This window comes from Indicator indicator, chromosome 9, assembly GCF_027791375.1.
Source record: "Indicator indicator isolate 239-I01 chromosome 9, UM_Iind_1.1, whole genome shotgun sequence".
In the NCBI taxonomy this organism is placed as follows: domain Eukaryota; kingdom Metazoa; phylum Chordata; class Aves; order Piciformes; family Indicatoridae; genus Indicator; species Indicator indicator.
In genome coordinates, this window is record NC_072018.1 from 28,753,619 (window position 1) to 28,769,698 (window position 16,080).

The 16,080-nt window shown below is 48.8% G+C and overlaps 1 protein-coding gene across 1 annotated transcript in view; it reads left to right on the forward strand.

The window, feature by feature from the left end:
- The window catches only part of DTNB (dystrobrevin beta), a 151,753-nt gene extending 136,181 nt beyond the window's left edge, over positions 1–15,572 (forward strand). The window contains exons 15-16 of the mRNA XM_054383428.1: positions 4,104–4,254; positions 15,472–15,572. Coding sequence (XP_054239403.1) covers positions 4,104–4,254; positions 15,472–15,572 — 252 coding nt within the window. The remainder of the gene's footprint in view (positions 1–4,103; positions 4,255–15,471) is intronic.
- The last annotated feature ends 508 nt before the right edge of the window (positions 15,573–16,080 follow it).

The following is a 16,080-nucleotide window of genomic DNA, read 5'->3' on the forward strand; positions in this document are numbered from 1 at the left end:
CCCACCTGTAGATGCTGCATAGGAAGGGTTCATGTCAGCGCTGGTCAGGACTTTTTCATTTCTCTTCTAGATCAGGAGTGAGAGGTTCTTGTCTCCTTGCCTAGGAAGTCCATCCCAGGTGTCCCACAAGTCTTTCTGGCTTTTGCATTTCCATTTCTCTCCCCACCCCCATCATGGTGGAGAATGCATGAGCAGCTGGTAGGAGCTTAATTATTGGCTGGGGCCAACCCTTCAGTGCAGCTCCTGGAGCCCATGGGATACCAATGCATCCCCTGTGATCTCACTTGAGCTCTGTGAGCCCCATTAGCCCAGGACCTGTAGCTCTGTGGTCCTGAGCAGCAGCCATGTCTCCATCAGGGAGTTTCTGGTGAAGGTGAGTTTTGAAGCCTTCACTGAACCAAAAACTCTCAGATCCTCCTTCTGCTTGAGTGCTGTAGGGTGGATCACATGAGGCAGCTGAGCGCAGTGCTGTGACCATGCATGAAGACAAGGGAAGAGGGAAATGTGGCTCTGTCCCATCAAGATAACGTCGTCTGTGCGCGACCTCGGGAGCTGCTCTCACAGTCACTGCGGTTTCCAGGAGCTGCCTCACGGCGTGGGTGAGGGAGTTCCCAGCTTCTCTGCTCCAGTGGCTCTATGCAAATCAGCACAGCCCATCTGTGTGCCCAGTGGGTAAAGCAGGCTGAAAACCAATACATCAAGTGCTCAGGCACTCACTCTAAGAATGGAGAAGTAGAGAGGGTGTCTCAAAGGGGATGGTGGTGAAAACAAAATTTCTTCCCCCCAGGGCTGAAGTCTCTGTGCATGGAGGCTACAAAAATGCTGAGAGAACTGAAGCATCTCTCTGAGGATGGGAGGCTGAGAGACCTGGGGCTGTTTAGCATGGAGAAAGGCAGACTTGAGAGGTGATCTTCTCAATGCTCTTCATTAGCTAAAGGGCAGGGGGCAAGAGAATGGGGCCAGACTCTTTTCAGTGGTGCCCAACAACAGGACAAGGGACAATGGGCACAAACTGGAACCCAGAAGATTCCATCTGAACGTGAGGAGAGGTAATGATAGGACTAGGGGAAATGGTAAAAAAATAGAAATGCGTAGATTCAGATTGGATGTTAGGAATAAATTCTTTACCATGAGGCTGGTGAGACACTGGAACAGGTTGCCCAGGGAGGTGGTAGAAGCCTCATCCCTGGAGATTTTTAAGGCCAGGCTGGATGTGGCTCTGGGCAACCTGATCTAGTGTGAGGTGTCCCTACCCATGGCAGAGGGTTTGGAACTAGATGATCCTTGAAGGCCCTTCCAACCCTAACAATTTTATGATTCTCTCCTATGAGTACCAGAGTCCTGGAAAAGGCTGCCCAGAGAAGTTGTGGAGTCTCTTCTGAAGAGATTCCAAACCCACTCAGACATTGCAGTTCTGGGCAACCTGCTGTAAGGGATCTTGCTTAGCAGGAGGGTTGGATGAATGATCCCCAGAGGTCACTTCCAACCCCACCATGCTGTGCTGCTGTGGACAGTGTCTGGGTGCTTCTGTCCCAGCTCTCTGCCAGGGTTCAAGGCACAAGCACATCTGCACAAGTCACCGCTGGCCAGATGTGGAGATGGGTGGGATGGATCAAGTTTGCCATTGCAGGGTAAGATCTGTCCCCTTGCAGCCTTGGCATGTGTTTTGGAGAGAAGGTGCCCAGTGAAGTTTTACTGCATTCGCTGAGCTCTTTTCCAAATAACAAAATCTCTTGGCGGCTTTTCATTCGTACTTCCTCCCACAGCTGCCATCAGCAGAAGGTCTCAGGTGGTTAACAGGAACATGTGCTAAAGTCCCAAGGTGCAACCTGGGAGACAAGCTTCACAACATACAATGGTCACTTAGACTCCCTCCTGGGGCAAGCAGAGTTCTGACTTGCTAGACTCTGTCTCCATTGTGGTGCTGGCACTGGGTTTCCTCCTGGTTTTCAGTCTTAACTCACATGTGGACTGATTTTCCTCTTCTGAGCAGCTTCTGAGGGAGGAGAAGGGATGAGCCAGTTCCTTCAGCCCAAAGCCATGGGATGGGTGAGCACTGCTGTTTGCCATGCTGTGTCTCCTGTAGCAGACTGGGAGCACTGAGCAGGGGGCAGGCATCTTCTGCCACAAATCTGTGCAAATTTGGGCACTGCTGCCTGTTCCTGTTTATTTTCAGGTCATTTTGAAGGTTTGGTTTGAGGTTTCATTGAAGGCAATTGACGCTGCTGGTGATTTTACTTTTGAAAGATGTCCTGTCCCTCCTGCCCCATCACGAGAACATGGCATTCAGCAGTGTCACTGCTGTGACACAGTGAGGTGCTGGTGATGTCACCACTGTGGCAATGTCATTGCTCTACAGGCCGCTGGCAGTGTCACTGCTGCACAAGGTGCTGTCAGTGTCCCTACTGTCCAGGGTTCTGGCAGTGTCATCACTGTGTGAGTTGGGCCAGGTGTTGCTGCTGTGCTGGTGATGTCCCCATGGTGGTGATGTCACTGCTGTGCTGGGTGCTGGTGGTGTCAGTGCTGTGAGGGCTGCTGGCAACGTCACAGCTGCGTGGGGTGCCAGCAGTGTGACTGCTGCTCAAGGTGTAGGTGGTATCAGTGCTGTGAGAGGTGCCAGTGGTGTCACCACTGCACAGGGTGCTGGCAATGTCAGCTCTGTACTGGGAGCTGGTGGTGTCACTGGGCAGCAACACCGCTGCACTGGCCAGGTCGCCCCAGTAACTGGTGTACGTCAAAGGGAGCAGAGCTTGAAGAGGTTCACAAAAGGGTGACAAGACGCCAGGTTTTGCTCTGAGAGGCTGGGGGAGTTTAATGCCCCTCGCCTGTAATTATTTTTGAGTGACTTTCCTTTCATCAGCAGCAGCACAGGGACCGCGCCTCCGTGCAGACACGGTCACAGCTCATAAAGACTCCCCAGCAAACCAGGCAGAACTGATCATTAATGACCCTGCAGTCGGTTCAGAGGTGGTTGACAGACACAAGTGGCTGCAGAGAACAACCAGATTATTAACAGTAAAGTAGCACTGAGTACATCCAAACTCTTCATAAGTAACAGGCAATGCTCCAGGGAAGGTGACATCTTTGCCTCCTGAGGTGAGGATGGGTGATGGGGAGTGAGCAGCTTCTAGGGAGGAGGAACTTAACCAAGGCTGTGCAGACCCTCTGCTATGTAGTGAAGGGAAAGGACACTGAGGTGCTGGAGTGTGTCCAGCAAAGCTGGTGAAGGGTCTAGAGACCAAGTCTTGTGAGGAGCAGCTGAGGGAACTGGGGTTATTTAGCCTGGAGAAAAGGAAGCTCCAGGAAGACCTTCTTGCTCTTTACAACTTTCTGAAAGGAGGTTGGAGACAAGTGGGGATCAACCTCTCATTACAAGGAACAAGCAACAGGAGAAAAGGGCCTCAAGTTGTACCCAGAGAGGTTTAGGTTGGACATAAGGAACAATTTCTTCCTCAGAAGGATTGTAAAGGACTGGAACAGACTGTCAAATGGAGTAGTGGAGTCCCCATCCCTGGAGTGGTTTAGAAACAGTGTAAATGAAATGTGATGCTGAGGGACATGGTTTAGTGGTGACCTGGCAGTACTGGGTTAGCTGTTGGACTTGGTGATCCTAAAGATCTTTTTCAATCTAAGGGGGATGGACCTTCAGCAGAGGCTTGGTGGTACCATGGAGCTCTGGATGTTTCCTCACTGCTGCCCACTGGAAGGACAAGTAGATACCAAGTGGTAGACTGGTCCTTCAGCAGCACATGGCTGGGAAGGTCACTCTGTGCCTTCCTGGGGTTTTCCCACTTGCTGTTTGACCCAGTGACACAGTAGACATGTGGTATGGAGGCTGTGGGTCAGATCCTGTGCTGGAGGCAGCACAGATGTGTGAACCATGTGCAGCTCCACCTTGGGCGCTGTGATGAGGTGCACCCAGAGTACCACCACAGGGTCCTCCCACAACTTCTCCCCATCACACATCCCATCATTACCCAAACTGAGAGTGGTTTGGTGAAGCATCTGTCCTCATACATTGCTCTTTTCTTTTAGCATTATTTTTAGACATTGACCCAAAAACCAGTTAAAAATTTGGAATCTGTGTCTCATGTCTCATGCAGGTGCAAGCAGCAGGCTCAGCACACTCCTCGCCCACCCATGGAGCCATGCCCATGCCTGTCAGATCCACCTCTGCAGGCTCTACCCCAACTCATGGCCCACAGGACTCGCTTGTAGGTGTCGGGGGAGACGTGCAGGAAACTTTCATTCAAGGTGGGTATCAGACAGGGCAGAACCACATCTGATGTTAGTCCTGCATCAGCATGTGGAAGAGGAGGGACTCAATCTGGATGAAAGGCATTATTTGAGTGAGGGGGGTGAGACACTGGCCTAGGTTGCCCAGAGAGGTGGTAGAAGCCCCATCCCTGGAAGCATTTCAGGTCAGATTCAGTGGGGCTCTGAGCAACCTGCTGTAGCTGAAGATGTCCCTGATGACTGCAGTGGGACTGGACTAGATGACCTTTAAAGGTCACTTCCCACCCAAACCATTCTTTGATGCAACAGAAGTGTAACTCACCAATATCAAGACAATATCCATGAACCCCCTTCCTGGGCTCTAGATCAAAGAGACTGAGGGCACATTTTTAATCTTTACAACTTAATGACATTATTTCTGTCATGAGGATCTCTCTGGGGAAGGAGTCTTCCATCCCAGAAGGTAAGTGAATAGTAAGGCATCAAAAAGTGATTGCAGTTACAAATCTGGTGTTTGAACTCCACTGTGACTTGCAAGAGGGAAATAAAGAGTTTAATAACCTGAAGGAAGAAAACAAACAGGCCTCTCACCTAGGGTGTTGGGGAGGAGAGAGGAGAGGAGAGGAGAGGAGAGGAGAGGAGAGGGAGAGGGAGAGGGAGAGGGAGAGGGAGAGGAGAGAGGGAGAGGGAGAGGGAGAGGGAGAGGGAGAGGGAGAGGGAGAGGGAGAGGGAGAGGGAGAGGGAGAGGGAGAGGGAGAGGGAGAGGGAGAGGGAAAAAACTATCCTTTTGGGCCCAAATTCATGGAGTCATAGAATGGTTTGAGTTGGAAGGGATCTTTCAAGCTCATCTAATCCAACACCCCCTGCAGTCAGCAGGAACATCTGCAACTAGAGCAGGTTGCTCAGACCCCTTCCAACCTGACCTGGCATGTTTCCAGAGATGAAGTATCTACAAGCCCTATGAGGAGCAGCTGAGGGAGCTGGGGTTGTTTAGCCTGGAGAAGAGGAGGCTCAGGGGAGACCTTATTGCCATCTGCAACTGCCTGAAGGAAGGTTGTAGCCAGGTGGGGGTTGGTCTCTTCTCCCAGGCAACCACTGACAGAAGGAGAGGACAACAGTCTCAAGCTGCACCAGGGGAGGTTTAGGCTGGATGTTAGGAAGAAATTCTTCACAGAAAGAGTGATTGCCCATTGGAATGTGCTGCCTGGGGTGGTGATGGAGTCACTGTCCCTGGAAGTTTAAAATAAGACTGGCTGAGGAACTTAGTGCCATGGTTTAGTTGATTAGATGGTGTTGGGTGATAAGTTGGACTTGATGATCTTGAAGGTCTTTTCCAACTTAGTTAATTCTGTGATACTATACTCTGGGCAACCTGGGCCATTGTGTCTCACCACCCTCAGAGTAAATTAGAATCATAGAATCATAGAATCATAGAATCATAGAATCAGTCAGGGTTGGAAGGGACCACAAGGATCATCTAGTTCCAACCCCCCTGCCATGGGCAGGGACACCTGGCACTAGAGCAGGCTGGCCAGAGCCTCATCCAGCCTGGCCTTAAACACCTCCAGGGATGGGGCCTCAACCACCTCCCTGCACAACCCATTCCAGGCTCTCACCACTCTCACGGTGAAGAACTTCTTCCTCACGTCCAGCCTGAATCTCCCCACTTCCAGCTTTATTCCATTCCCCCCAGTCCTATCACTGCCTGATAGCCTAAAAAGTCCCTCCCCAGCTTTCTTGTAGCCCCCTTCAGATATTGAAAGGCCACAATAAGGTCACCTCGGAGCCTTCTCTTCTCCAGACTGAACAGCCCCAACTCTTTCAGTCTGTCCTCATAGGAGAGGTGCTCCAGCCCTCTGATCATCCTGGTGGCCCTTCTCTGGACATGTTCCAGCATGTCCATATCCCTCTTGTAATAGGGACTCCAGAACTGGACACAGTACTCCAGGTGGGGTCTCACCAGAGCTGAGTAGAGAGGGAGAATCACCTCCCTTGACCTGCTGGCCACACTTCTCTTGATGCAGCCCAGGATCTGGTTGGCTTTCTGGGCTGCAAGTGCACATTGACAGCTCATGCTGAGCTTCTTGTCCACCAGCACCGTTGCTGCCAATTGCTCCATAAGCAGAGATTAGAGTTGCTGGGTTATCTGGGAGTTCCAGCTGTATTCCTCTCTCCACCATGTCCCCTGGTTCTTTGGTGACATTGGTGTGGTTGGAGCAAGTGGGTAAGCTATCCATTTGTAAATAATACAGCTCATTGGGCTCTGTAGAAAAATCAGAAGAGCAGTTGACACACGTATTTTTATCCCCCAACTTCTGTAGGTAGTGTGAGTTTATACTTAGCTGCTGTTGCTTTCTATAAAAACATGAAGTGTTGGAGTCACGCGTTGCAAGAGTCAAACTGCTCCATGTCAGAGCCGTCATCGGCTCAAGAAGGGCTCCAAAATTTGAAGGTAACAAGATGAGATGAAAACTGGTGCAGGCCACTGCCACTTCCTCAACTCCTGAAGAGGTTTGACTGCCTGGAGATACTGGAAGGCAGAAAGCAAAAACATGACTGTCAGTCTGATGGCAAGAAACTTGGCAAGCACTTTTTATCCTTCAAGAGCCATTTTCTCACTGCAGTGGAGGTGAAATCCGTTGTTCTGCAGTCCTGCCTACTTCAGCTCTGCTCATGGTGAAGGAAGCCATTTCTTTTAGGACTTTTGTCCAGACCTCTTCATCTTTAGTAGTCCAGAAGCACCTCAGGATGTAGAGCTGTGAACAAAAACAGCAGCAGGATCTGGTCTGTTCTGGTGTTTCTAATAGATTCATATGATCCACAGATCTGGAATGTGATCTGCATCTCTGGAGATGGACATCCACTCATGTATAATATTCTTCTTACTGAGGATAAAAGGAAGAGGGACAGAAAATCCACCTGAAGGACTGGCAGGGACTTCACGTGTTTGTGAGCAGAGACCAGGCAGTGGCTCTTTGTGTGGACATCTTGATACTCCAAGGAAGATCACACCAGATTTTGGACATCTTGGAGCTTATAGTGCCAGGGTGCTGCAGCTTCTCCTGTGTGTTGGTTGCTTGCAGTAAGCAACCAACAAAGCTTTCACCTTGTTGCAGAGGCCAAGCTGTTCATTGCTTTAAAAGATAAAAATTTTAACATATGGAGTCCCAAACCTGGAGGTGGCGATTTTTCATACTGGGAAAGGAAGATTGTGAATGTTGGTGTCAAATACCTTTGTCAGATGGATGCTCTCCTTTTCAAAACAAAGAAAACATGAAAATAAACCTCCTAGAACTGCTGATATACCTGAAAACCAAACAAATTTTAAATAGCAGTTTGTGTTTCATGGACTCACAGCGTGGTGGGGGTTGGAAGGGACCTGTAGAGATCATCCAGTCCAACCCTCCTGCTAAAGCAGCATGCCCATGATTGCAATATCCAGGCAGGTTTGGAATCTCTCCAGAGAAGGAGACTCCATCAGCCTCTCTGGACAGCCTGGTCCAGGACTCTGTAACCCCCAAAAGAAGAAAGTTTTTCCTCCTATACAGAGAGAACCACTTGGGTTCTGGTTTGTGCCCATTGCCCCTTGTCCTGTCACTGGACACCACTGAAAAGAGCCTGGCCCCATCCGCTTTCCCCCTGCCCTTTAGCTATTGATGAGCATTGAAAAGATCCCCTTTCAGTCTGCTCTTCATCAGGCTAAATAGCCTCAGGTCTCTCAGCCTTTTCTTCAGTCTCTTCAGCATCTTTGTACCCTGTGCCAGACTTTCTCCAATAGTTTATCTCTCTTGAGCTGGGGTACCCAGAACTAGACCCAGGACTGCAGAGATGTTGCCTTACTAGGGTAGAGTAGAAGGATAGGAGAACCTCTCTTGACCACACTCTCCTGAATGCACATAATTTATCAGCTGCTTGTGAGTTATATCCTTTTAGAACAATTTTCTTCCTTGCCTAAATGAGCTGCTGACAGAAGAAGGTGAGGAAAGAGACTGCAGCATGGCAACAAAGGAGCAGGACGTATCAGGCAATACTTCTAATTTGATGGCTGTGGTGCCGCATCGAGGATGTCAAGCCCAGAGCTCCAGCACACTCCAGAGAGAGAAAGGCTGTTATTTGTTCTCCAGAACTTCAGTCAGTGAACGGATCAGGCGATGGAGGACGTCCAGTCTGAAAACACAGAGCATCTACAACTCAGGAGATGTCTTTTTCCTATCCAGTGGGTAGGAACAAGCTCCTCATCTCTCTAAACACTTCCAGAAATGACAGCAGGAGCAGGCATTTCCAGGGAGGCAGGATGCCAAATACCAGAGGCACAACACTCCATCTGTTGCTGTGGGTGGTCCAGTCGCCTCCTCTTCATCTCTACACAAGAAGTTTGATGGTACAGCCGAGAGCTCTCAAGTGATGTCTTTGGCAGCTGCCTCTCCTCCCCCCATTCTCCTCTGCAGATCAACTTTCTTTTTTTCCAGGCTGCATGAAGGGGAAGAGCAGCGCAGTGAGTCCCACCAGTTCCTGGGGAAATCTGCTCTATCAGCCTCAGTGTTTTCCCTTTTTCTTTCTCAAGGGGGAAAGCACAATGAGATGAAAATGAGAGAAGCACAAAGAGAAGAAATTATTTCCTTTGCTGCTGGGGCAATGAAAACGACTGGAGTAGCACAATAACTGTCCTACTCGATTTGTTGTCATTGTGCAGTGTTTCTCTGGCACCAAACTCACTCTCCATCCATCTGCTTTTTTCTTCGGAGACACTGGGAAAAGCCATGACAAAGCAAACTCCTCTGTAGTGTTTGCAATCACCAGAGCTCTCTTCCTCCAGCTCCTGGCCCAGGCAGAAGCTGATGTCATTAATCACAGGCTCCTTCATGCCTTTTACTTGACTGACTGCTTCATAATGGGATTGTGTTCGTCAGGACCTGTTGAGATTGCCCAGAGTGAAAACTTGGTTTTTTCTAGGTTTTTAACACCTGACAGCATCTCAAATATCTGTTGCAGTGAACCAGGTGTCATTTAAATTATACAGCGCTGGGCTAAGGACTTGGGCATCAGCCACATCACCACAGCTTGGTGTTAGTAGTGATGACCACTCTTCAGAAGCAAAAAATCTATCATCGGTACCTGCAGAACACACATTTTGTGGGGGCTTTTTATAATAATATCATTTAAATTGTATTGGCTGACTTTTGCATATCCACAGAATGGTGGGGGTCAGAAGGGACCTCTGGAGATCATCTAGTCCAACCCCACCTCTAAAGCAGGGTCACCCACAGCAGGTTACCCAGGGTCACAATGTCCAGGCAGATTTGGAATCTTCAGAGAAGGAGGCTCCTCAACCTCTCTGAGCAGCCTGTTCAGTGCTCCAGCACCCTCACAAGAAAAAAGTTCTTCCTCATGTTCAGAAAGAACCTGCTGGGTTCCACTTTGTGCCTCTTGCCCCTTGTCCTGTTGCTGGGCACCACTGAAAAGAGTCTGGCCCCATCCTCTTTTAGGATATTTGTAAGCATGGAGAAGATTCCCTCTCAGTCTTTTCTTCTCCAGGCTAAACAGCCGCAGATCTCATCTTCATAGCCACTGCTGGACTCTCTTCAATAGTTCTTGTCTCTCTTGAACTGGGGAGCCCAAAACTGGACATTTCTGGATTGATACGAATCTACCAGACTCGTATAAAATGTTGTGGTGGGAAAAAGGAGGGAAAAGGAGTGAAGATCACAGTGTTGTTCCACATCTTGCTGCTCTGACCTAAGAGCAGCCAGGGATGTTAATGTGTTGTCTTTCCTCCCATGGCACAAATCTTCTTCCCTATCAACTCTAGAAGGTATAAAGAAGGAAAACCTTAAGGAATTGAATCCCTGGCATCTTGATTATGTAGTTAGAAGTTTTTCAGGGAAGTGGTAAAGTCCCCATCCCTGGAAGGATTTAAAAGCTGTGTAGATGTGGTACTGAGGGACACGTTTTAGTGGTGACCTGGTGGTGCTGAGTTAATAGTTGGACTTGATGATCTCAAACATCTTTTCCAACCAAAACAGTTCCATGATTCTAAGAATATAGAAATTTTCTCCATATGTGATTCAATGATCTTCTGCTTGGCCATAGGGTGAATGCAGTAATATGTTATTAGATAAATTCCCTGATATTTCAGGTGAGATATTCAGGTAGAGAAGCCTTCATCTAATCGGAAAACTAATGCTGCTGTTCACCATCTTGAAAGGGAAGAAAGTCCTTCAGGATATCTCAGTTCATAGTATCATAGAATGGTAGGGGTTGGAAGAGACCTCTGGAGATCAACTAGTCCTGCCCTGCTGCCAAAGCACCATCTAGGACAGGCCACACAGGAATGCATCAAGGTTTTGAAAGTCTCTAGAGAAGGAGACTCAACAACCCCACTGGGCAGCCTGTTCCAGTGCTCCATTACAGTAAAGAAGTTTTTCCTAATGTTGAGGTGAAACTTTCTGTGTTCCAGTTTGTATCCATTGCCCTTCATCCTATCACAGGGCACCACTGACAAGAGACTGGCCCCTTCTGGACACCTACCCTTCAGGTATTTATAAACATTAATAAGATCCCTTCTCAGTCTTCTCTTACCCAGGCTCAACAGCCCCAGGTCTCTCAGCCTTTCCTCATAAGACAGATATTCCAATCCCTTAATCATCCTTCTAGACCTCCTTTGGACTCTCTCTGGTATTTCCCTGTGTCTCTTGAACTGGAGAAGCCAGAACACCAGATGCAAATACAATGCACCATTGCCAAGAGAGAGGTGGAGCTTCCTCTCGCCATAACCACAACAGTGTCTTATTCAACTCCTAGACAAAGTCTTGCAAGAAGAATATTCAACAGCCTCTGTAATAAGTTTCCTGGCCTGGTGCTTCCGGAAGGGCCATCTGCACAATTAGAGCAATTTCAGAGCAGTCACACAAAATCAGGCAAATTCAAAGCAAAGGGAAAATGCAGGAAACAGGATCAAATTTCTGTGTTTTCTCATAATAAAATAATTGAATGCCACCAGGCAGAAGGGCTTCAAGTGGCTCCTGCACGTAGATGTCCAGGCAAGCTCAGTAACATTGTTCATCTATTTCACAGGGGAGACAAGCTGGAATTTTACAACCTGTAAAATCATGTCAGGCATGGCAGGGGTCATCCTTCACAGTCATGGTCAAAGACAGGGCTAGGGACATCGAGAAAGCTGGGAAAAGTGTCCTCCTTTGTGTAGCAGATGCAGAGAAGTCTCCTAAGTCACAGGTCATAGAATCATAGAGTAATGCAATCACTTCTGCTTTGAAGAGACCTTTAGGATTATCAAGTCAAACCATTAACCCAGCACTGCCAGGTCACCACTGAACCATGTCCCTCATCACTACATCTACACAGCTTTTAAACTTGTCCAGGTTTGGGGAGTCCACCACATTCTTTGGGCTTGACAGCCCTTTAGGGGAAGAAATGGTTCCCCATGTCCAACCTAAACTTCCCCTGTAGCAACCATTTCCTCTTGTCCTCCAACCTCCTTTCTGGGAGCTGTAGAGAGTGAGAAAGTTTCCCCTCAGCTTCCTTTTCTCCAGGGTAGAGTTCCTTCAGCTGCTCCTCACAAGACTTGTGCTAGACCCTTCACCAGCTTCATTGCCCTCCTCTCCATGCTCTCCAGCACCTCAGTTTCATTATAGTGAGGGACTCAAAACTGAACCCAGTATTTGATCTGCAGCTTCACCGGTGCCTAATACAGGAAGACAATCCCTGACCTGGTCCTGCTGGCCACACTATTGCTGACTGAGAACAGGATGCTGTTGGGTTTCTTGGCCACCTGGGCACATGCTGTCTTATCTGCCACTGCCAACCAGCAGCCCCAGGTCCTTTTGCACCAGGCAGTTTCCAGCCACTCTTCCCCAAGCCTAGAGGTTGTTGTGACTGAAGTGCAGATCCCAGCACTAGGCCTTGCTGAGCCTCATCCCACTGGCCTCAAGCCATTGATCCGGCCCATCCAGGTCATTCCCTAGCCTGTCCTAGATCCAGGTCCCATATTAAATTATCGGCCAATATCTTCAGGCTTTCCCAGAAACTGCACAGTTTGTATGTGCACAGGAACATCCGGTGCCTTGGTGCCACCATGGGAATGATGCTGGTCAGCTGACAACTTAATTTGGAGGGCTGGAGCTTCAAATCCTCTCTGCTATGAGGACAGGCTGAAAGAGTTGGGGTTGATCAGCCTGGAGAAGAGAAGGTTCCAGGGAGACCTAATTGCACCCTTTCAGTACTTAAAGAGGCCAATAAGAAAGCTGGGGACAGACTTTTTAGCAGGGTCTGTTGTGATGGGACAAGGAGTGATGGTTTTAAACTAAAAGAGGAGAGATTCAGACTAAACAGAAGGAAGAAATTGTTTGTACTGAGGATGGTGAGACGCTGGCCCAGGTTTCCCAGAAAGGTGGTAGATGCCCCATCTCTGGAACCACTCCAGGTAAAGTTTGATGGGTCTCTGAGCAGCCTGCTCTAGTTACAGGTGTCCCTGCTCACTGCAGTGGGGTTGGACTAGATGGACTTCCCAACCAAAATCATTCTGTGGTTTAATGATTCTATGAAAAAGCCACTGATGGAGTCATGTCATCTTGGTAGCATGCTCCAGCAGTGCTTAAATAGCACAATACAGGAGCAGGAGCTCTGACATCTCCACAGCCAAGGACAGAGTGAAAACCAGCAGAGCATTTGGGAGATAAAAGCATTGCATCTGAAATGAGAGAGACACCCAACTTCAAACAAAAGTGACCCTGTAATGTACAGTTGTCACATCACTGCCATTCTGAAAAGCTGAAAAATGTTACATCAGATGTCTCCAGTGATTCCATGTGCTGTCTTCCTGCCCTTGCTGAAGTAAATGGCAAGAGAGGATCTCAACACCGAGATCTTGGAGAAATGTCAGGCTCTCAGCATCAAAGTGGTTGAGGCTGTGCCAGTGCAGACATCTGTTGCTTATGTGGGATAACAGGCCACCTAAAGCCACTTTCTGTGAGCACAGCTGAGGTGGTGCCAATGAGCCAGTACAGGGACTAGCAACACTTCGGCTTGGGGCCATCATCTTCACAGCCTGGGCAGAAACCATGAGTCCATGGCATCAAAGCCTCCAGATCAAACACAAACAAGGAGCACAAAAAGGTGCTGGAGAAAAAGGAGCTCAGCGAGGACAGTGAGTCATGTCTGCAGTGTCTGTGGGCACAGCAAAATTGGTCTGCAGTTGGCAGGGTATGCAGCCACAAAAATACGGAGTTAAGTCCAGTTGGCAGCCAGTGACAAGTAGTGTCCCTCAGGGCTCAGTACTGAGGCTGGAGAAAACAAGGTTCAGGGGAGGCCTTTTCACTCTCTGCTGCTCCCAGAAAGGAGGTTGGAGTGAAGTGGGGGTCTATCTCTTCTTCCAAGGAACAAGTGATAGGACAAAAGGAAGTGGCCTCAGGTCAAGACAGGGGAGGTTTAGGTTGGGCATGAGGAAAACTTTCTTCCCCAGAAGGGTTGTCAAGCCCTGGAAGAGGCTGCCCAGGGCAGTGGTGGAGGACTTCTGTCCCTGGAGTGGTTTAGAAGCTGTGTAAATGTGGTGCTGAGGGACACGGTTTGGTGGTGACCTGGCAGTGCTTGGTTAACACTTGAACTTCATGATCTTAAAGGTCTTTTCCAAACAAAACAATTCCATGATTCTATGATAATTTGGCCAGCTGTGCCACATGGAACCAGAACAGCTATCAAAGAAGATCATTATCTTCCCATTTTCAGCAAGAGGCAATTATTATGATCCCCTGCTGCCCTCGCTCCTCTCTTTTATGTGCAGCAGCCATTTTGACAGTTCCTCTACTGATCTTGGCCCCTCCCAGCTGTTCTTGCAGAACCATGCCAGATGTTCACTTGCTGATGGGGTTCCTGGAGCAGAGGCTGGCACAAGCTGGGTGTGCAGACTGGCACTAGGCAGTGTCACTGTGGATGACATCAAGGTGCCATGCCCCTGACCGTGTGGCATCCCCGGGAAGAGGATTGCTTCCTCTAGTGATGCAGGAGAGTGAGCAATCAGTTGTCTCTCACTGCACTCAAACCTCAGTGGTATTGATTGCAGCAGAGGCTCTGCCAGAAGTAACAACTCTGCACAAACAGCAGGGATGGGCTGTGGCACAGCCAGCACCCAGCCACTCCTGCCTTGGGGAGACAAGCATCTGCCCTTCAGCTGCTGTACAAGCAGTGTCCTTGTCAGGAAGAGTGATGTGATAGCCATCAGGCAGCCAAGCACAGCTGACCTCTTCCAGAGCAAATCATAGAATCATGAAATCATAGAATGATTTGGGTTGGAAGAGAGCTTTAACATCATCAAGCCAAATTGTTATGTCTTAAATCATCACCTCTTTTTAAGCAAGGTGGCTCTGGTTGGGCTCTGCTGGGACATCCAAGTGCTATCCCAAGGTGGGCACCTTGGTGGGGAGCAATGAGGCTGAGCACCGATACAGGCTGGGCAGTGACTGGCTTGGGAGCAGCCCTGAAGAAAAGGTCTTGGGGTTGCTGGTGGATAAGAAGCTCAACATGAACCACCAATGTGCACTTGCAGGCCAGAAAGCCAACCAGATCCTGGGCTGCATCAAGAGAAGTGTAGCCAGCAGGTCGAGGAAGGTGATTCTTCCCCTCTACTCAGCTCTGGTGAGACCCCACCTGGAGTACTGCATCCAGTTCTGGAGCCCTATTACAAGAAGGATCTGGACGTGCTGGAACATGTCCAGAGAAGGGCCATGAGGATGATCAAAGGGCTGGAGCACCTTTCCTGTGAAGATAGACTGAAAGAGTTGGGGCTGTTCAGTCTGGAGAAGAGAAGGCTCCGAGTGGCCTTCCAGTATCTTAAGGGGGCCTACAAGAAAGCTGGGGAGGGACTTTTTAGGGTGTCAGATAATGATAGGACTAGGGCGGAATGGAACAAAAATAGAAATGTGTAGATTCAGAGTGGATGTTAGGAAGAAATTCTTCCCCATGAGGATGGTGAGACACTGGAACAGGTTGCCCAGGGAGGTGGTAGAAGCCTCATCCCTTGAGGTTTTTAAGGCCAGGCTGGATGGAGTTCAGAGCAACCTGAGCTAGTGTGAAGTGTCTCTGCCCATGGCAGGGGGTTTGGAACTAGGTGATCCTTGAGGTCCCTTCCAACCCTAACAATTCTATGATTCTATGTGTCCAAGCATCATGGCACAAGGAGGTGAGGCAGTGGCACTGTTGATTGTATGTTTGCTCTGCTCCCAGGTACGAGGAGGAACCTCCGCAACGACCTCCTAGTAGCAGCTGATTCCATCACAAACACCATGACGTCACTGGTGAAGGAGCTGCATTCTGGTAAGAGTTAATTACTGACTTGTGCAGAAAAGGGAGAGCTTGAGGTCACAACCTGGAAACTGGTCTTTAGATTTATTTTAGTCTAGTCTCCAATGTTTGGTGTGTCCTCCCAAGGAGCAAACAACAGGAGAAAAAGAAATGGCCTCAGGTTATGCCAGCAGAGGTTTAGGTTGGACATGAGGAGCAATTTCTTCTGCAAAGGGGTTGTCAAGCCCTGCAACAGGCTGCTGAGGGCAGTGGTAGAGCCCTCGTCCCTGGAGGGGTTTAAAAGATGTGGTGCTGGTGGACATAATTTAGTGTTGGGTTGACAGTTGGACTCAATGACCTTGAAGATCTCTTCCAAGCAAAATGATTCCACAATTCTGCATTTTTTTATAAAATCTATTTAAAGCATCCTGTGAGGTTCTGTGTACATCTTTTCAATGATAATGTGAAAAAAAAAACATTCTAGAGCCGACATCCCTGAGAACTCCAAGTACCTTCTGAACAGGATCTCCATTGATTTTATCACTGAGAGTT